This window comes from Pteropus medius, unplaced genomic scaffold (genome assembly GCF_902729225.1).
Source record: "Pteropus medius unplaced genomic scaffold, Ma_sr-lr_union100, whole genome shotgun sequence".
Taxonomy (NCBI): domain Eukaryota; kingdom Metazoa; phylum Chordata; class Mammalia; order Chiroptera; family Pteropodidae; genus Pteropus; species Pteropus medius.
In genome coordinates, this window is record NW_024349800.1 from 49079131 (window position 1) to 49101842 (window position 22712).

At 35.5% G+C, this 22712-nt stretch overlaps 1 protein-coding gene across 7 annotated transcripts in view; it reads right to left on the minus strand.

The window, feature by feature from the left end:
- BABAM2 (BRISC and BRCA1 A complex member 2) overlaps window positions 1–22712 on the minus strand; it is a 343218-nt gene that overhangs the window by 288410 nt on the left and 32096 nt on the right. The window contains exon 1 of one of the 7 annotated variants that reach the window (XM_039887512.1): window positions 11381–11446. The exons of the other annotated variants lie outside the window; for them this stretch is intronic. Within the exon in view, the coding sequence (XP_039743446.1) occupies window positions 11381–11431 (51 nt within the window). The 5' untranslated portion in view covers window positions 11432–11446. Of the gene's footprint in view, window positions 1–11380; window positions 11447–22712 lie in introns of those variants that run through there. 7 annotated transcript variants of the gene reach the window in all.

Genomic DNA, 22712 nt, shown 5'->3' on the forward strand with positions numbered 1-22712 from the left:
GTACATTGTATAATTCTTTCAATATTTTTATAAGACGTTATTTTTAAAAATAAAATTTGAGAGAAAAAAGTACAAAGTAATAATTGACTAATGTCACAAGAAATAGACAAATAACATACCTTGGAAATATTATAAATGGAGAAATTAGTAAGAAATATAAGAGAGGACTTCTTCAAAGAAGTGGCACTTGAGGTAGGTATTAAACAACAAAAATAATACTAAAAGAAAAAAATTATAAAATACATTAACACATTCTTTTACAAGTGAAACAATATAGGATCTATACAAAAAAAAAAAAACTGAAAAGGGTTTAGAAATACAGCTATGAAGGGAACATCATGAGCAAAAACAGAGTGGTAGGAAACCCAAAGCATGTTGAAGGAAGCATAGCAGATGCTATCAGTGCTCGACTCATATCCCCTTGGTTCACCAGCCCCAGCAGTCACCTGCAGCTCTGAATTCCTGTACACAGAGTTTCTCAACCTCAGTACTACTGACATTTTGAGCTAGATAATTCTTTCTGTAGGAGGCTGGACGCCCTGTAAATTATAGGATGTTTAACAGTATCCCGGGCCTTTAACCACTAGATGCTGGCCAATAGTGCTCTACTCCTTCCTCAATTGTGACAACCAAAAATGTGTCCAGATATTGTCAAATAGTCTCTGAAGAACAAAAAAAAAAAGCCTCCCCACTCCAAACCCCACTCCCATTCCCCTACTTCCCCTCCTTACCCCACCACACTCCTACCCCAGCCTCAAGAACCCCACCACCCGCGCACCACCACCACCTCCGCTCCAGCCACAGCTACAAACCAGTGGCCACCCAGCGGAAGTAACTGCATCTGTCTGCCTAAGGGCATTCTCTGGCCTAAAAGGGAGCTCGGCCAACACCAAAAGAAAAAGGAAAAAAATAAAATAAAAAGCTAGACTGCCTGAAAGTAAATGACACTAAGAATAAAGGATAGAATGGATGTATAAACAATCTCAAACTCATCTGCCCACAGGAATAACCCACTCACTTATACAACTTTTTTGGCTTTTCTCCCTCCTTCACTGTGCTTTTCCAGGGACCACCTCCCAAATAAACTATATGAACCCAAATCTTTGTCTCAGGATCTGTTGTTTGAGGAATCCAAACTAAGGCAGAAATTTTGTCTCTTCAATGAAAAAAAGTATGTTCCTAGTGGAGAAATGAAATGTTTAATACCTAACCATGGCTCTGCGTGATTTCCCAAATCACATCTCAGATAGCTGCTCATTCAGTGATGACCTCACGAGAAGGCACCACTAGGTCCAGGCCACTAAAGTTCAGTGTCATGAGACAGGGCTTCGGTACTTCCATTTCTATTCCATAACCAGTAAAGGACGCAGCATGCCTGTGCCCGAAAGCTAAAGAAAGGAATAAAAGACCAAACAAAGCTACTCCAAATAGAAGAGAATGGTTCAAGGGTTTAAAGCTGCCTGATGTACCAACTTAATCAAACCAAAGTGAAGCTTGAGAACTGAGAGAATCTGGCTCAGCAACTTACTAGAGACAGACACACAATATTGCAAAGTACAACAATTTCTTAACAAAATTTGCTTCCCCAATTGTTCTCAGTAAGGAAAAGAAGAGTGAAAAGGCCTGCTAGAGGCCCAGAGTGAAAAAATACAAGATGAGCCTGGAACATCTGGTCATGTCAGCAAGAAATCTATCGAAGGCTTTTGGGCTCAGATCAAGACTCAGGAACATCATAAAAAGGCTCTCACTGGCCAAAGATTGGTCACTTGAAGCACCAATAACAATATTAAGTATAATGGTCTAAAACACATCAAGTTTTAAACCCATGAATTAATAAATGATATCTTTAAAAATCAAAAGTTATTTTTAGAAGATGCAATGGAATCTACTCATTTTGAAAACCAGAAAGAATTAAGCATTTATTTTATCCTTCTAAAGCAGGATTCAGGATTACCAAAGAGGCGATCAGGAAAAACTTCTCTTTATTGAAGTATTTCATCTAATAAATGAAAAAGAGTTGGCAGAATATCATAATTTTGCAACTCCTAACAAAATAATGACTCTAAACAAAGGCCATTGAAGGCCACTGCACTGAAAGACAATCAGATATTACAGGACTCCTAATGGAAAAATATGACCTGGGGGGAACTCTATAGGACAAATGGCTCAGTTTCTTTCAAATAAATTGGGAACAAAGAAGAAAAAAGAAGAGAAAAAAAAGAACGAAGGAGGAGGAAGAGTAGAAAGAACAGAAGGGAAAAGAATATGAGGAAAGAAGGGAGGACCGAGGATGAGATGACTGTATAACAGGACCTGTATAAGATATCAACCTATTGAAATATATACACTACCATTATCCAAACAAATTGTAAAACACATGCATGTACATACATACACACACACACTTTTTACATATGTATGTGTGTATATATCAACCAGGGAAATATGAATACTGACTGGTAATAAGAGATTTAAGGATTAGTGTTGGCTTTTAAAAGTATGACAATGATGTTAAAGTTATGTTTTAAAACTGAATCATCTTGTAGTGATGCATTCTGAAATATTTATGAATGATATGATGTGACACTTTAGATTTGCTTCAAAATTATCTGGAAAAAAGTTGATGGAGGACATATAAAACATGACTGACCACCACAGGCTGATAATTGTGAAGATGGCTGACAGGTACCTAGGAATTCATTATACCATTCTACCTACTCTTGTGTTTGAAATTTTCCATTAAAAAAATTTTTAAGTAACTCTCTCGAACTCCACATATTGTACCAGGACTTGATCTCAGATGGCAAACCAGTATAATTTATGTCGAAATAATTTTTATTCAGAACAATGATAGAACTGGAAAAGACCTTACCATGAAGGCAATCATATCATTTATCATCCAAACAAGGATAGCCTAGAGTGGGAAAGAGGGCATTATTAATAACTAACCAGGAGAAGAGATGTAAAGAGAAATATGGTTGATTGCCCTCTACATATGCTATCCAGCTCAGTTTCTGACAGCTCAGAATTATCCCTTAAAACATATACTATTTCCAAAAAAGAAATTGTATGGTATCTATTTCAATTCTTCAGGTAACAAAGAACTCATTATTTTCCAAAGCAGGTCTTAATATTAAAGGATAACACCAATTATTAAAAACTCTTATGCAGAGTCAAAATCTGCTTCCTAAAAACTTCTCCCCAGTAGTAATCAGTATTACCTTCTGGAATAAAGTGTGATGAGTAGAGAACTTTATCTGCCATTAACTAATGATACCATCTTGGACAACTTACTTAACCTCTCTTAGCCTCCATTTCCAGTCCTTTCTATCTTTAAAAACTAGCACTCCTGCTCTCTTCAAGAATTTTTCATGTGTCATGATTTCTTTCAAGCATGAATAATGCTTCTCCTACACTGTGGCGTCCAAACGTCAACTCAGCACTCATGCAGGTCTACTGCATCACAGGCATAACACAGGAAGGAACCTCATTCCAACATGAGGACTCAATGTTTCTGTTAATACAGCATGAAATTGTGTTAGCTTCTTCAGTAGGTCATGTCACATTGGTTCATACTATACATCCCAGATTTGTTTTTCATGTAACTGCTTTCCTCTACCTATACAACTAACTTCTGAAATTTAAATAAGGGACTCTACGCTGTTAAATTTCATTCTGTTATTTCTGATCCTACAGACTAGCCTACTGGGATAAACTTAAATTTTGTTTGTTACACATCATAGTATCAGTCTTTAAACTTGTATCCTCCACAAGTTAAATGAGTATGTCCATGTCACTCACAAAAATGTTGAACAAAACACAGTTAAAAATATTAGACTATTTCATTAGACTTTCTAATGATTGTTCAATTTACAGCAAATCTACTTAACCATTTTTTGGTTAAATAGCATAGAATATGCAGAAAGACATCATAGGAAAACAGTCAAATTTTCTACTAAAATGATTTATGTCAGTTGATCCATTATCAAAAAGGAAATAAGGTTAGTTAGGCATAACTTGCTTCTTAGTAAACTTCTGTTTGATACTCAAGATATAACATGTTTTAAATGCTCTCACACCATTTGTTTAATAATCAGCTTTTGAATCTTACCCAACATCAATATAAAAATTAAACTGTAATTTTAAGAATCTCTCTCCTTCCTTTTCTTTAAACATCGCCACCATGTTTTTCTTCATCTGTAGTCTGCCACCATTAACCACAATTTCTCCACCCTGACAATTATTTGGTAGTTCTGGTAATTCCATTATTCAAAAATATTACCATTATAAAAGGAATTTTGCTATGAACAAGTAATTCAAACAAGAATTCTTCTGAACACACCTTATAATACCATGAAACTGTATTGCAGATGAGAAAATAAAGTTGTTTTGTCCTTAGGACAAAAATATTTTTTGAATGAGCATTGTTATGTCTCATAAATAATAAGATTCCTATTAATGATAGCTATATATCCACCTACTAAGGATACTACTAAAGAAATTGCTATAATCTGTAGGAGATTTGATGACATCAAAGGGTCTTTAGCTCTAAAAATAAAGTTCTTCCACTTCATTAATTATTAGAATGACATAAATTCTGACAAATCCATGTCTCTTAAGAGGAACTGTAGCAAGACTAATGGGTTGAGGAGAGAATATTCTATTTTAAATAAATTTGCTTTTGATCATGTCTAATTTCTTTCAGATCCCTTCTATTTCACAAAATAAAACTGGGTATTTAATATTTAGAGCATATGCTAAGGATAAAATCTTTTGATAATTTCATTTCTAAATAAATTTTACATGCATTTTGAAATGAAACCCCAATTTTTTTCACTCACAAATACTCAGAGTTTAGGTATACATATCCATCCGTCTTATTAATGTGATCTTTAATGTTTTCTTTCTTCATCTTTCCCATGTTAAATGGATTTTAGAAAGTGGCTCAAACTGTTATTTAACTTATGATCTGATTGCAAATTAAACAACAATTTTTTATTATATCAAATAGATATAATTATGACAGTTAAAGATGATGTATAGGGACAGATAATAGACCGGAAACATAAAGCCATGTTTCTAAGTCGGGATCTACAAGATAACTTTAAGATCACAGGCTAACCAGTCTTAAAGATACATACATTAAAATACAGCATTTAAGATGATTCTCTACATCTCAAGGCTGAAATTGAGCCTTTATCTCTCATAAACCTGATTAACTTCTCACCCTATTTTCAGCAAATTATGCTTGTGATCTGCCCTCAGAAACAAACAAAACAAAAATAACCAACCACAGTTGTTACTCTTCAAGTGTCCCAGAAAGGGCCACACAAAAGTGGAAGTTTGTCAGATATTTGTCAACTGACCATTTTCCTAGCTGATGTATGGCAGAAGTCATTAGCATTTGATGTTGTGTTTACCTCCTATTCAGCAATGCCTTTGATTGCTTGTTCTTATTTCCTGCATAACTTTCTCACCATAAGCAGTTTGATTATTCACCTTGATTTGCTCTTATCTGCTTCTACTGAGAAGCAGATTGTTACTGCATAGTAATAAAAATAGTATTCTTTCCCAGCATGTTACAGTGGGAAATGCATTGAGCTTGTACTTGGAAGCCCTGGATTTGAGCTCGGGATCCCTGACTTCCCAGTTATGTGACCACAGCCTAGTTACTCAGACCTCAAGAGCCCTCCCTCACATGTAAACCAGAATAACTAACTGGCCCTCAAAAAGCTGTTGGGAGATTAGAATGAGATCATTTAAGTACAAATACTTTGGAAAATATGGGAAGCTGTGCAATTGTAAATATTTCTTTTTAATTCCTAGCTAAATTATACAAAGCAGAAATTTAAGGCTGATGTGGCACAGCTTGACACAGACAAGCAATACTTGCCAAAAAAAAAAATCAGGAGAAATAATACTAAAATACTAGATGGGGGAAAAAACCCACAACAGTCTTTCTTTCAATTCTGAGTTTATTCTTTAACAATGTGTTTTTTGCTGATTGCATCCAGAGGCACAAACCAGATCACTAGCATCAGAATCAAACTAGCACACAAAAAACAATCTCAGGCCAGACCTTGTACTTCAGAAGCTCCTCCAAAACAGCACTTGGAAGATCAGGCAAAAACCCACTTATACACTGTCAGAAACATTGTGAAAACCAAGCATCAGCCTGTGGAATTCATGGGGGAAAAAACTAAATACTTTCTACTGTCAAGTAACTCTGAAATGCCCAGTAGCTGGACCAAGAAAGATGTAAACATAATAATAATAATAATACTAATAGTATGAAGGATCCTTTGAGTTCACACACGACAGAGCTAAACAAGTCTAACAATGAACAAAAGCAAGTCCTGTAATCTACAGAAGCTAAAGCGGGGGGAAATCTATTGAAATGAAAGAAAATTCAGAATGCTGAAAAATAAGACTGAGTATATTAAAATTTTTCAAAAGTAGATATAAGAAAACTCTTTTCAGAAACAACGAATAATTATTTTTTTATTAAAAAAAGTACTACCAGACCAAAAACAAAAATAAACGAGCTTTAGACAATATTCACTGAAAATAGGAAAAAATGAAAAATTAAGCAACAGAAAATGAGTTTTTTAAAAGCAATGGTATCACAATGAAAAATTTTCTGTCTAATAATTTAAATTTAAGTTGATGAAAACAAAGGACAAAGACAGTCATGCTCCTGCCAGGAAAATTACGCAAGTCAGAAAGAAATCAAGCAGGGTCTGTAAGAGCAAGTTATCTACATGTACCACAACTTTCAGGGAAGGGGTGGGGAAATAAGCAAAACATACGTCACAACATCTCAGAAGCGCCAAGGTCACTCCAACACAGTAGAAAAAAACACATTAAGAAATGGTGAAATAAAAGCATCTAACATAGAGACCAAGTGAAATATAGCAGAATCCCTTATAATACAGTAGCAAATTCTATCTTCTGACTATAATACTTGAAGTAGAGGTTTGCTACATCTTGGCTATCCTATCATGAAAAGTAACGTTCTTTATCCAGTAATAGTATTTCAGAGAGGTTCTACAGCATCTTTCTTTGTACAACATTAATTAAAAGATTTCAACAACAAATTAGTTTACTAAATGGAAAACTATCTAAAACTTGCAGGATTCCCAGACTCTTAAAGAGTATATTTAGACATGGAGCACGTAATCCTTCACAGAAACGAAATGACTTGCATATGGCTGGTGGCCAGACTGCTGGATGCTACAGAAAACAATTCTTTTATAGAATCAATTCCACCACTTAATTAACAACACTTGCTGAGTCCTCGATGTGGACAAAACCCTCTGAAGCTCCATAACTAAAACTGTAGCTCTGTTCCCTCTCCTCTCAAGAAAGCTGCTACTTATGATATAAGTCCCCATTCTAAAGGTAGGCTCCCTTTCATTCCCCCAAACCACAAGCAGCTTTTGGTCATTCAAAATCCTAAAGAGTCACGTCAACATTCAGAACTTATAAACAAAGCCACAGTGGTTCAAGGCAGTCCTCTGAGAGATCACCTTTACTTCTGAAGGGCTCAAAGTCCTTCACGCTCAGCTCACGCTACACACAAAACTCTCCTGAGAAAGGCAGACCATAATGATAAAATGCCAAGCCTCTGTCTTTCATCACAGAGTATTTGTTAACGGCAAGGAGCTAAAGGCCAATAATCTATATTGTCTTCAATACTTACCACTAGGCAGCCAGGCCCTCTCTAGATCGTCCACATTTTAACAGGTGACTCCAACTCCAACTTCATCCAAATATAAACAAACACACACACACACACACACACACACACACATTTTATGTATTTACATACATATATAAAATTAACAACAATAGATCATCTATGTGAATTACCTGTTCTTTCTACTAAAAATATACCCCTTTCTTTCCTAATCCTTTTGTCTTTTCCTCCTCCCTCTGGAGACTTAATCTCTATATCTCTGCTCCTAGTCCTATCTCTTCTGCCCTCTTATAAGCTCTCGTTCTGCTCTTAATTCTTCAGGGCCTCCGTTCCAATTACTAATGCTACCTAACAAACTACCCCCAAACTCAGAGGCTTAAAACAACAACCATTTTATTATGCTCACAGGGGGTTCAAAACATGGACAGAATGCAGATGCGGGGAATTCCTCTGCTCCTCGCAGTACTGGCAGAGATCTCTCGGTGGTACACAGCTCATGGATAGGCTAGTTTGTAGGGTCCAATATGGTTCCGCTCACATGCCTTGTGCCTGGGCTAGGATAACTCCAAGACAAAGAATGCTAACTATAGTGCCAACATGTGGCCTCTTCATGTGGTTTGGCTACCTGACAGTATAGCAACCTCAAAGTAGTCAGACTTCACATGCAGTGGCTCAGGGCTCCACGCACAAGTGTTCCTGCTAATAAGATGGAAGCTGTATTACCTTTTATGACCCAGCCTCCTAACTTAGACAACATTACTTTAATCATATTCTGTTAGTCAAAACAGTCCCAAACCCACCCATATTTAAAGGGGAAAAATTATACTCTAACCCTTGAATGAGTGGCAAGGTCACACAAAATTTAGAAGAGCCATGTGAGACAGGAAATACTGTTATAGCCATCTCTGAACAATTTGCCACAATCTCCTACTTCACAACTTCCTGTCAGTCTAAAATCAGGCTCAGTCTAATCAATTCTTTTTTAAAACATTCACTCTTAGTACTGTCCATAGTAGGCTTAGATAAACAAAGAACTGAGAAGGTAATTATAGGCAAGGGTAAAAGAAGTAGCAAAATTTGAGGAGGAGAAAGCAAAACAACGAGCCCCTTAGGGTAGATGACACTGATAAAAACAAGATATTTAAAGGTAAAGCAACAAATAGAATTGAAAATGAAGGTTAGGGACGGACTGTCAATGTAATCTGGTTTCGCAGAGAAGTGGGTAAAGAAACAAGAGAATGCTGGAAAGGTTAGGATGGTGCTGAACGACGAGACCCTCAGAAACTGCTTCAGTTTTTGGACTGAGCAGGTGCTCAGTAACGACTGCATGATGGTCGGGTGAAAGCGCTTTGAGATCTGTGAATTCTTTTCTTCCTTTTCTAGAGGAGATGGCCAACCCTAATAAACTAGGTTAAAAATCCCATGTTTGAATGTCACTGCCTGGAACTTGTCTTACCCAAATGTAGTGAAATTACACTTAGAAAAACAGAAAAGGAGAAACTGTAGGATAGAACAATAAAAAAAATTAACTGGAGAAGAAACGATTTTGAAATTTGCTCTACATTAAAATGACCAAATTGTCTGATTTCAACAGCATTTATGCAGCATTCATTCTTTAATCATGACAGACTCTAGGCATATTGTCAAGCAACATATTTTATGTCTAATCATTTCATGGTCTGCTTATCAGATCAGTCCCAGGGACAGAATCAAAAGCCCTGCTACTCTTGGGATAAATCCAATTTATTTTTTTCTTCCCAGTGTACTATACTCATAATTCTATAATGAGATTAATCTATTAATAGTTGTTCTTTACAAAGTAAAATTAGTTCGTACTATTCTAGCCCAAGTGTTGGCAAACACTTTCGTCTTTTTCTGGGTTCTTTCTAAATATGCATATAAACCTGGTAGAGCTATATAACCCTTCACAGTTCTCTGTCCCCTTCTTCAATGCAGAAACTATGCTCTCTTTCTCAAATCTTTAGATGCCTCCTTGTCCCACTTTAAAGGTCCCCAAAATCAGTATCTTTCTAATTAAGACTTCCCACCTAAGTCATAATCTTTTAGTGTCCTGATTTCACTCATTTAATAAACAAACACTTTCCGATCAGCTACTATGTGGGTCCCCGATCCCTGAGCCACCGACCTGTACTGGCCAGTGGCCTGTTAGGAACTGGGCCCCACAGCAAGAGGTGAGCAGCGGGTGAGCAAGCAAAGCTTCACCTGTATTTGCAGCCGCTCCCCAGCGCTAGCATCACCGCCTCAGCTCCACCTCAGATCATCAGGCATTAGATTCTCCTAGGAGCACCGGCCCCTGGTTCCAAAAAGGCTAGGGACCACTGATTTAAACCTTAAAGATCACAGGGGTTCCTATCCCTAGAGTTTAACAATATATCAGGAATTACAGATTTGATTTGATATAAATAATCTGGATATCAAATTATCCTATGTCCTAAATCTAAATTTCTTCCTTCATGCCATCCTTAGTGCATTATCAGGATTTGGGCTGTTTTCTATGGTGATACAGCCTGATGTCCATAAATCGGACATAAAATCCACCTTCAGAAAGTTCACTTTTTTTCTGTAAAGCAACACAATTTATCTTTCTTTTCCCTTCCTTCACCTAAGAATCAGAATACAAAAGAAATCAAGAGCTATACTAATGATGTTGAAGCTTACAGAAGATGGGGTTTTTATATAGCTAAAAAGAAGAATCAGAAGTAGAAATGATCTGTGCCACAATGGACTGTTAAAGATACGATTTATAATAACTCAAGCATGAGTTTGTATTCTCTTTAGAAACAGGTTCTTCTCGTGAATGAACTAGGCTAAAGGTGATTCCTATTTTACATAAATAAAATCAAGTTGCCAAAATGTGACCTCTGAGTCACAAGGAGGAAAATTACTCACTTTTCTAAATTCCACAACATAGTTCATCCATTATAGCATGATAAATTAGAACAAAAAGAATGATACTTTTAATGTTAAATAGTGAAGAATGTGTTTTAAATATTTCTGTGTTCCATGGAGTTTGGAAATGCAATGCAAACACTCAAGTCATATGCAAAGTGAATAGTCTTAATGAATGCTAAAACAGGAATCTCACTGTTAAGGGGAAAAAAAAAAAAATGGAGAAAATGTAACTGGGCAATAACATGACCTAAGTAATTAGACTATTTTTGAAAATCAAAGCCCAAAACAAAACACCCTGATGTGACTGAAGACTTAAGCATGACTTCATTTGCAATGAGCAAGGTAAAGGGGACTTCCACTAATGCACATATATGTGTTATGGAAAAACCAGACAAGATTTACAGATGACGTCAAAGATCACTCAAGTTTTTGCCCGAGATCAACAAAATCGGAAGGCTAATTTCAAGCTGCTACCCAGCACTTTTAGAATTTGCCAAAGTTTGAAGATTTTTGTTCTTTCAAAGGAAGAAAGCAGCAATGAATAACAATAGCGTACTTCCTGGCCTTAGGAAGAGGGAGACAGGAGCTCTCCAGCTGCACTTCCTAGAGAAGTATACCAGCTGCCTTCTGCAAACTGAGATCAAATTGCCAAGAATTCACATGATAGCAGTTACGATAGATGACCTAAAATACTGATCTGTTGCAAAGAGGATGTAGTGCAAACCACACAGGAACTGACAGGAAATCAGCCCTCGGGCTGGCACTTACATATTCAAGAAGGCTAGGAATCCTGGACCTTTGATAGCCAAATTTCATCATCTTCCTTTATAGGAAGAGTTATCCTTCAGAGAGAGCAGTCAAAAAAAATCTTGTACATAGCTTTTCTGGTGCCTATTTAATAACATTGCCCCCTGCCTGAAGCAGTGGTTTCCTCACATGTGCTAAAATTCCATCTAAGGCCCTACAGTACTACTTGACCAAAAATCACATGTTTGCTGGCACACACCTTCATTCTGTCAGCCATGAGCCCACTGAATGCCATAAATGATTCACAGGCTGTAATGATGCTAGGAAGAAAAACTAATATTTGGAGTTCACCAAATAATGAGTCACACTCCTGGAAGAAAAGAAATCATTATTACGGGCAGCCCAATGGGATAAAATTTTAAAAATTGTTTTTAACTTTAATATTCATTCCATAAAAGTTGGCAAAAGGAAAACAATTGAGAAACATGTGATATTTGGTTTGCTTATGCCTTATAAAAGTCCAGTTCACGCTCCAAGAAAAAGCATGAGTAGGATATCTATTACCTATTCCTAGACTTGCCTTCTGGACTCACTGCTGCCAAGTTACTCATTCTCCCACACAACACTTTCCATACTAATTTTGACCCTTAAGAAGCAAAAAGAAGTCATGCCTTCTTTGTACCCAAATGCCAAAATGGAATCTTTTAGTATTTCACCTTTACAAAGGGAATGTTTGAAAACAGGCCTCTCTGGCTGTGACATCAGCGCGTTACCGAGGCCTCCGAGGGCCGGAGGAAACACTCCCAGTCCCTCGCAGCGCGGCTGCACTCCTACGGTGCAATCTGGCAATGGCCAGGGACCAAGTCTTTAAAGCTGTTTTATGGTATTTAACATATGGTCATAAATTGCTCAGTGCTCTAAAGAGGGTCTAAATTTGCCACCCCTATTGATGAGAAATGTTCTTATTTATTTAAATTTAGTGGCAAATTGGCACTTCTCCAGATGGAGAGGTTTAGGCATAAGCACAAAGGAAGAACTAACTAGAGATGAGTTGTAACTTTTCTATATGCTGAAAGCAACCACATCCTCTTAGGCTTACAGCTCCATTATCAAACAGAGTTACCACACAGAATGACAATAATATAAAAAGATTCTCATTTCTAAGGCCCAAGAAAGGGGAAAACAAATTTTATTCAGACTGCATAAGAATATATTTTTTGAAATTCTTTCTCTTAATCTTCAAGCTAACTCTAGTCCCATTCATCTCTCTCTTCCCTTCACTCCCCTCACAATTTAGATGTATCTGGTCTTCATCTAAAATCCTGTATCTACAAAATTCCCTGAAATGTCCTAAGTCCTCTAGCATCCAGTTTTCTATTCTGTCGTATTTTGGGTTACGTTATTTTTTTTAATGGCTCTAATTCCCCATCACTAAATGCACGATCCTACTAAAACATGTCGTTCTCTTCTTTTTACAACCTATCCCTGTAGCCAAAGCCAGAAGAAAAACAAGGATTTTGTTGTTGTTGTTGTTGTTGTTGTTGTTGTTGTTGGGGCTATTACTAATGATATTAGTATGAATGGTATCGAAAGGGAAATGTGAAGGATAAAGCCACTTTTGGTTTTCTCTTTTTTATATGTGACATAGAATTGGCTGAAGAATCAAAAGATGATTATCTTGCCTGATTCTTGAAATGTGAAGGATTTCAATAAATTTGAAGTTTGATAGCAGCCTAAGAACAGTACTAGAAGAACTGTTCTATGAAGAATTATTAGACTGTTTATATCAGACACACGTTTCACTTTTTAATTTCAATAAAAACAAAGAATCACATCTGTCACATAAATACATATAAAAAGATAGATTTATTAAGAATATATGCAAATTAATATGAATGATGTCATATACTAGAAATTAAGACATGGTTCATATCTTTAGGGAGAATGGAAATATGAAATCTCAATTATTTCCTCTAATGCGGACTAATGATCCAGTGAAAATCAATGGAGATCAACTATCAGGTAATGCTACATAAAGCCTGCTGTGCAACCTGAAGTGGTCTGGAGTGACTGTGCCATCTGGAATGGCCATCAAATGTCCCAAAAGGTCTTATGCCAACTGCTATCTGAAATATCCTAGAGAAGGGCACAACTGAATGTTCTGAAGGGACAAAATAATAAGGAAAAGAGACTAGTTCAAAACAAACAGAAGCACAACTGGGCCATACATTCCATTAAGAACCTAGTTACCTAAGTATCCTTTATTCTTAGGTCAGACCCGAATTTTAAAATATCTGCTTCACCACCTGCGAAAAAGTATGAGTCCCTCTTTTCCAATCGGAAGACACTATTCCCAGTACTATAATCTTGCGTGCGCACACACACACAAAAGGAATCACATTGAAAAACAAAGATAATTAATAGAAATGTAGGCACTTATTGACATCGACTTCTCACAAGATGCTATATATTTACAAAAATGGTCCATATCCTAGGCCATAAAATAAGTCTCAATAAATTTAAAAGGATATAAATTATACAAAGTATGTTCTCAGATTGTAATAGAATAAACTCAAAATCAACAAAAGAAAGATATCTGAAAAATTCAAAAAATTCTAGAAACTAAATGACATGTTCCCAAATAACCCAAAGGTCAAAAAAGAAATTAAAAGAAAAATTAAGAAATATGATAAATTAAAATGAAAATACAAAATATCCAGGATATAGCTAAAGCAGTGGTTGGAAATTTATAGCATTAAACACTGATATTAGAAAAGAAGAACGATCTCAAATCAATGTCTTCAGCTTCCATCTTAACAAACTAGAAAAAAAAAAGCAAGTCAACCCAAAGTAAGAGAAGATCGGAATGGAAATCAGTGAAATAGAAAAGAGAAGTACAACAGAGAAGATGGAGGAAACCAAAAGCTGGTTCTCTGACATGAATGAAATTTAAAAATTAGCCAGACTGGTAAAGAAAAGAGAGAGAGACAGAGAAAAAAGAAACAAACTACTAATTATCAGGAAAAACAGATGTGAGTCATTATAGATTTTATATATTTTTAAATGAGAATATTATGAAAAACTTTATGCCAATAAATTCAGCAACTTAGATGAATCAGACAAATTCATTTAAAGATATGAACCACCAACATTCACTCAAGATGAAGTAGATAACCTGACTAGTTCTATATTTACTGAGGAAACTGAATGTATACTTTAAAACCTTCTCACAAAGAAAACTTAAGGCCCAGATGATTTCACTAGCAAATTGCGCCAAACATTTAAGGAAGACAATATGAATTCCTCACAAACCATTCCCCGAAAAATGAAAAAAAAGGATTTTTGTCACAACTCATTCTATTTTGAAGTCAGTTTTTTATGATGCCAAAACCAGTAAAAAGCATCAAATGAAAACGACAAATCAATACCATTCATGAACATAAATTCAAATTTCTAAACAGTTTTAGAAAATTGAATACCACAATATATAAAAAGGCTAATATATCATGACCAACTGAAGTTTATATCAAAGATGCAAGTTGGATATTCAAAAATCAATCGATGAAATCCACCATATTAGTAATATTTTAAAAAATCATGTGATCATCTCAATAGATGAAGAAATGTATTTGCCAAAATCCAACATCCATTCTTGATTTTAAAACAAAACAAGAAACTCTCAACTAACTAGAAATAGAAGGAAACTGATAAAGAGCATCAGTAAAAACTATATAGCCAAGATTATTCTTAATGGTGAAAGACTAAATGCTTTTCCCCTAAAATTTGAAACAAGGTAAGAACGTCTGCTCTCCATACTTGTATTCAACAGTACGTAGAGATTCTAGTCAGTGCACTAAGGCAAGAAAAATAAAAGGCATTCAGACCGGATCGGAAGAAATAAAACTGTCATTTTTACAGCTGACAATTTTCTATGTAAAAAATCCTACAGACTCTAAATACAAGCTACTTTAACTCATACATAAGCTTACCAATGTTGCAGGATCCAAGATCAATAGATTAAAAAAAAAAACTCAACTGTATCTCTATATACCAGCAATGAACAATCAGAAACTAAAACTCAAAAACAATACAATTTACAATAGCATCAAAACAAATGTGGCAAAAGAAGTGCAAGACCTATACATGGAATACTGAAAAATGTGGAAAACTAAAAAATTGACAAGCTGATTCCACATTTTATATGCAAAAGAACCTAGAATTTCCAAATTCATTAAAAAAGGAGAGAGAACAAAAATTCGAGTATATATACTACTTAATTTCAAGACTTATTATAAAACTACAGTCATCAAAACAGTGTGGTATCAGTATAAAGTTAGACATATAAGTCAACATAACACATTAGAAAGTCTGGAAGGAGCCTCACACATACATGGTCAATTAATTTTTGACAAAGGTGCAAAAGCAATTAAGAACAAAAAGGATATTCTTTTCAACAAATAGCACTATAACAACTGGGTATCCATACAGAATAAAGGGGAAGGAAAGAAGGAAGAAGGAAGGAAGGAAGGAAGAAGGAAGGAAGGAAGGAAGGAGGGGAGTGGAGGAGGGAGGGAGTGGGAGGGAGGGAGGGAGGGAGGGAGGAGGGGAGGGGAGAGAGGGAGGAAAGAAAGGAAGGAATGAAGGAGGAAGGAAGAAGGAAGGAAGAAGGAAGGAAGGAAGGAAGGGAGGAGGAGGGAGGAGGAGGGAGGAGGGGAGGAAGGGAGGGAGGAAAGGAAGGAAGAAGAGGGGGTGGCGAGAGCAAGGGAGGGAGGGAGGGAAGGAGGGAGGAAAGGAAAAGGAAAATCCATACCTTGAACCATATATAAAAATTAACTCAAATGAATTATAGACTTAAATATAAAACCTAACACTATGAAATGTTTAGAAGAAAACATATTATAAAAATCTTTGTTCCTTGGTTTAGGCAAAGTTTTTACATATGACACCAAAAACACGACTGAAAAAAAGGTAAACTGAACATCATTAAAACTTATGAGTTGCTAAGACAGAGAAAAGAGAAGCAGAGGGAGAAAATACCTATAAATCAGACATTTAATAAAGGACTTGTATCCAGAATATATGAAAAACTTTCAAAACTCAATTATAAGAAAAAAAAATCCAGTTTAAAAAAATACGAGTGAAAGATTTGAATAGGCATTTTACTAAAGACAAAGTACCATGAGCTTTTTACAGTATATGAAGAAATAAAATGTATGGCAGCAATACCACAAAGGACAAGTGCGGGGAGCGGGTAGCAGAGGAAAGAGAATTAAGAGAACTATATACTATTGTTAGGTTCTTACATTATAAATGAGGAGTTATAATATTTTTAATAGTAGATTGCGAAAAGTTAAAGATGTATATTCTAAACACTTGAACGGCCATGGAAAAGACTGATAAAATTGTTAATCTTCTAGCTAGACTAATCAAGAAAAGCAGAGAAAAGACAGGCATAATTTATCATTGTCAGGAAAGAAAAAAGGGACATTACTACAGATTATACAGGCAGTAAAAAGATAATAAGAGAATATTATGAATAGTATTATGCCAATACATTCAACTTGGATAAAATGTACAAATTCCTTGAAAGACAAGACTACAAAAGCTCACTTAAAAATAATTAAATAACGTGTTAGCCCTATATTTGTTAAATTGCACTTGCAGTTAAAAACCTTCCCACACACTCACACAAATACACACACTCCCTAGGCCTAGATGGCTTTACTAGTGAATTCTATCAAACATTTAATGAATAAATAAAATCAATGCTTCACAAACTCAGAAAGTAGAAGAGGACCGAACACATCCCAACTCATTTAAGAGGCCAACCTTACTCTGATACCAAAACCAAGCAAAGAACTATAAGAAAAGTACAGAATTTCAGCATCAAATATAGATGCAAATATCCTTAAAAGAATATAAATTAATCAAATCCAGCAATATATAAAAAGGATAACACACAATCATCAAATGGGATTAATCCCAGGAATGCAATATTGGCTTGACATTTGAAAATCAGTTTACTCATCATATTAATAGGAAAAAAAAAAAGAGATAAACCATGTGATCATCCCAATAGACAGAGAATAAGCATTTAACATATTAACATTCTTTTCAATGATAAAAACTCTCACCCAACTAAAATAGATGGGAATTTTCTCACAGCAATAAAGGGTATAACTACACTTGACAATTATACTTGATGAAACACTAAACACCTTCCCCTTACAATTGGAAATAAAGCAAAGATGTCTGATTTCCTCACTTCTGCTCGACACTGTTCATGGGCCTATTTAGTGCAATAAAATACAAATAAGAAATATAAATCATACAGACTGGAAAGGAAGAAGCGAAATTGTCTTTTCGCAAGCAATGTGATTGTTTCTGAAGAAAACAAGAAATCTACAAAAAAGTTACTAGAACTAATAAGTGAATTTAAGGACACAACAGCAAACAAGGTCAATATAACCAAAATCAATCATACTAGCAACAAAAAGTTAGAAAAAAAAGTTCGAAAAATAAACCATTTACATTATAAATTAGTATCAAAAAATATAAAATATCTACAGGTAAATTTAACAAAATTTGTACAAGATCTGTTTACTAAAAACTACAAAACACTGAAAGAAATTAAAGAACTAAATAAATGGTGTTATTTTTATCTATTGGAAGACTCGATATTATTAAGATGTTAATTATCCACAAATCAACTTCCAGATTCAATGCAATTCCAACAGGATTTCTGTAGACATTTGACAAGCTGATTCTAAAATTTCTATGGAAATACAAATAACCTAGAAGAGCCAAAACAACTTTGAAAAAGAAGTTGTAGGACTTACACTATCTGATTTAAAGACTCACTATAACGCTGTATTAATTAAGAGAGTGTTGTATTCTCATCAGGATAGACGACGTATCAGTGGAATACAATGTAAAATCCAGAACAGACCCACACTTAAATGGTTAATTAACCTATATCATGCCAAAATTAACTCAAAATGGATCATAGACCAAAATGTCAAAGGTAAAAATATAAAACTTCTAAAAAAAATCTTTAAGAACTTCAAATAGGCAAAGATTTCTTAAAAAGCCAAACACATAAACAATAAAAGAAAAAACTGTTAAATTGGACTTCACCAATATTAAAAACTTCTGCTCTTGGAAAGATACCAGTAAGAAAATAAAAAAGGAAGCCACGGACTAGGAGAAAATATTTACAAACTGACAAACGACTTTTCAGACTATGTGAAGCATGGGGGTCCTCAACCCCTGGGGCTATGGACCAGTCCCAGTCCATGGCCTGTTAGGAACCAGGAGAGCCAGCGAAGCTTCATCTGTATTTGCAGCTGCTCCCCAGCACTAACATCACTGCCTCAGCTCCACCTCAGCTCATCAGGCATTAGATTCTCATAGAAGCACCGGTCCCTGGTGCCAAAAAGGTTGGGGACCGCTTAAAAGAACACTTGGAACTCAACAAAAAAGACCAGCAAGCAATCCAATCAAAACAGTAAAAGATCTGAACAGACTTCACAACAAAAGATAGACAAATAAATAGCCGATAAGCACACGAAAATGAAAGTTAAAACCACAATGAGAAACCTCTACACATCCGCTAGAATGGGTCTAATTTAAAAGACCAACAATATCAAATGTTGGCAAGAATATGAAATAATTACACTGCTCATAAATTGCTAGTAGAAATGTAAAATAGTACAACCACTTTGGAAAAGAGTTTAGCAATTACATACTTATAAAGATAAACATACAGTTAGCTTACGACACAACAATAGCACCCCTAGGTATTTTCCTAAGAAAATTAAAACACATCTTCACGAAAAGATATGTAAAAAAATGTAACAGCAGCTTTTTTTTTAATAGCCAAAAACTGGAAACAACTCCAATGTCCTTTAGTAGATGAATGAATTTAAAAACTGTGATCTGTCCATACAATGTTATACAATTAAAAAATCAGTATTGTTAACAATTTTAAAAAAAGTATTGATATAAGGAATAATATGGATGAATCTCAAAAACATGCTGAGTGAAAGCCATATACCAAAAACTACATAGTATACAATTTCCTTTATATGAAACTCTAAAAGAGGAAAAGCTGCTTTATAATTTCAGAGAGAAGATAAGGCTCAGGGATTAGGGGGATGGTGGTGGAGGGGACTGACTTGTGGAGGGAAGGAAACATTCTGTATCTTCGGGGGAAGAAAATGTTCTAAATTTTGACTATGATGTAGTTACATAGGTGTTTACAACTGTCAAAATGTATGTAACTGTACACATTTTTAAAATAGATACACTGTATTATATGTAAATTATACCTCAATAACGTTAACATAAAAAGTAGGATATAAATTTGTATCAGAGTTAGTGTGTTTAAATGAGATCTTATATAAAATAAACCTAACTCTATAAAATAAATGCTCATTGAGTTAGTTTAGCAATTATATCAGTCCTTTTTAATAAACAATAATCAGCATCAAAGCCAAATTTTATATATAGATATATAGATATATATTGCTATACCTGAGCTGACTTTATAAATTTAAGTTAATATTAATTGCTATTCTTAAAAATTATTTCTAACATTGCATGAATTCCAAGAAAATAAAATATTCTGAAATGCCAGGACAAAGGAATCCTCAAAATCTGAGGGAGAGATAATGTCTAATCCACAAAATTAGCACTTCTTACTTGCCTTTCATGAGCATTTTTAGAACATTCACTAAATCAAAGGTGACCTGCCTCCCTAATTAACTTCTAAAAATACTTGAATGCTAGATAATAATCTTTAAGTAAATGAATCCTTTGAAAAGATAAAAATAAAATGAACTATGCTACCAAGGAAAATTATAATGCCTCTCAGCATGATGCAAAATACTAAGTCCGTTGACACAGTGTCCAACTATACTTATAAGACTCAACTGTTAGAAGTCAGAGTAAAAACAGTTAACTTCTACTCTCCTTGCAGGTGATCTTGGAGACTAGAAGAGTGTGGGCAAAGGAGCCTCCTAGAGAGGCAGATTTGTGGGCTCATATGAAGAACCAAATATGTCGCAAAATAGACTATTTTATAATTTCCTTGGTCCGTCCTAATGAAGCCAAAACAGTGTGAACAAAAGCAGAAACAGAAAAAGCAGAGTATTTGAGAAGCACAATGAGCAAATCACTTGTACAGGCGTTTGACTTGGAATGTCAACTGAGCTCCAGCTGGGGGGCGAGAAACTGGCATGGCAGACTGTGACAGCCTTGAATGCTACACTGAGGGATCCAGTCACCAAGTTATGAACAGGAAGAGAGAAAGGGTTAGAGCAGAACGATTACTCGGTTAACATATTCCAAACAGATTATTTATTCTAAACAACACAAGACTTGTTTCATAAAATAACACTGTCATCCCAACAAAATTGCCAGCTATAGCTATAACTACAGCATCCAGCTTTTGGACCTACTGGCCAAAGTTCAAAATATAAGGTATAATAAACCAAACAAAGTGCAAAATTCTTACAGATAAGAGTAACTCAAGAGAACTTTAATATCTCTTTCAATTGGTGCAACAAACTTCTCCACAACACCACTGGGACTTTCAAATGCTGCCAGTTTTGGTGTTCAGTTTGTTTGACAACCATCAGCATCACATGTCTCTCTATACAGCGCTGCATAAGTAAATTTTTAGAGGACAAACAGCAGGATAAAAAGAGCATTCTGAGTTTATTACATTGATTGGCTAAGACAAAGTAACATGTAAATAGACCTAAAATGCAAAAAGCACTGTGTTAATGCACACACAAGTACACACATGCGTGCGCGCGCATGCACGCACATACACACACACACACACACACACACACACACACAGCAGCCAAACCACTTGAGATAGGATCAAAAATAAAGGTGATTGCAAGATTCAGTAAAACAGAACTTCTAGAACACCTTTTGCAACGTGTCTATAAAAACAGTTGTATATATTTGACCACTTTTTAATTAAATGGTACGTTCCATTTAAATAGCAGTTCTGAGATTGGTTTCATTTTGTCATAATCGTTTTCCAAAAAATACAAGTTTAAATTTAGTAATACATTATCGAAGCCTTGGAAATGAACAGTAATTTTACACTGCTCCTCTGAGAACATGGGAGAGAATGTATTATCCTAATCATAATCTTTTTTTTTTTTTCCAATTTTTTCCTCTGAACGAAGGCTTTTCCCCTGGAAGTCTTTTAACTTCAAAAGCTTTGGAGATAATTTTTTGGCATGACTTCTTCACTCTTTCACAAATGGCTTTGAAATATTCATCACTCCTCTCAGATGATAAACAATAGTATTACTTCTATTGTTAAAGATACAGTAGAAAATGTCTATAGTTGCATTTAGAAGCTCTTTAGAAAGAATTCCTAAGACAATGTAATAGATACCTCTCTGGGTACCTGCCCAAACCATGCTGACCTTGTGCTAAACTAGCCTCTAGTAACCAAGTTGATAATACATGACCCAAAACTCTTCACCATATGACTGGATCACGAGTGCATACCCAGCCCAAGCTGCCAACCAGACTCTCTCTTTCAGAAATTTAGATTCCAAGCCCATAGGCAGTCTCTGGTGGCTTTGAACTTAGTCAACATTTAAGGGGCTCAGGAAATTCTTTCTATTCTATGGGAGGAGAAATAAAGAAATCTGGGGGTAAAAGAATAAAGTGAATATAGTGACAATAGAATAAGTTGCAGGACAAAAACACAAACAAGGACACAGATGCTGACTGGCTACTATGGCATATCATCTTTCCAGTCCCGGTTTCAGTGCCTTAGAGCAGCGGTACCCAACATTTTTGGCACCAGGGACCGGTGCTCCTATGAGAATTTAAAGCCTGATGATCTGAGGTAAGGCAGTAATGCTAGCGCTGGGGAGCAGCTGCAAATATAGATGAAGCTTTGCTTGCTCACCTCCTGCTGTGCAGCCCAGTTCCTAACAGGCCATGGAACAGTACCAGTCCACGGCAGGAAAGTCAGGGACCCCTGCCTTATAGGAGTAGCTATACCTCCCGCCGTTGAGCACCATGAAATCCACTTAATTTCTTACAAAGACAAACTCTTTGTTCCAACGGATTTCTTAGAACCAAACAGTCCCTGTATGAAAAATATAAATTTTAAATAAAAGATTATTTCAAATCTGAAACCAATGCTAGCAAACCATTTGATTTACCAGCCACAGTCCTGCTTGATATAACTTCTAATATTTCAATAATCTCTTTATAGTTACATAAATAGTGTTATTCAACAAACTTGTAAAATTGAGAATACTTCAGAGTTCTGTCACTTCCTTATCGAACCTCATCATTGCCAGATCCA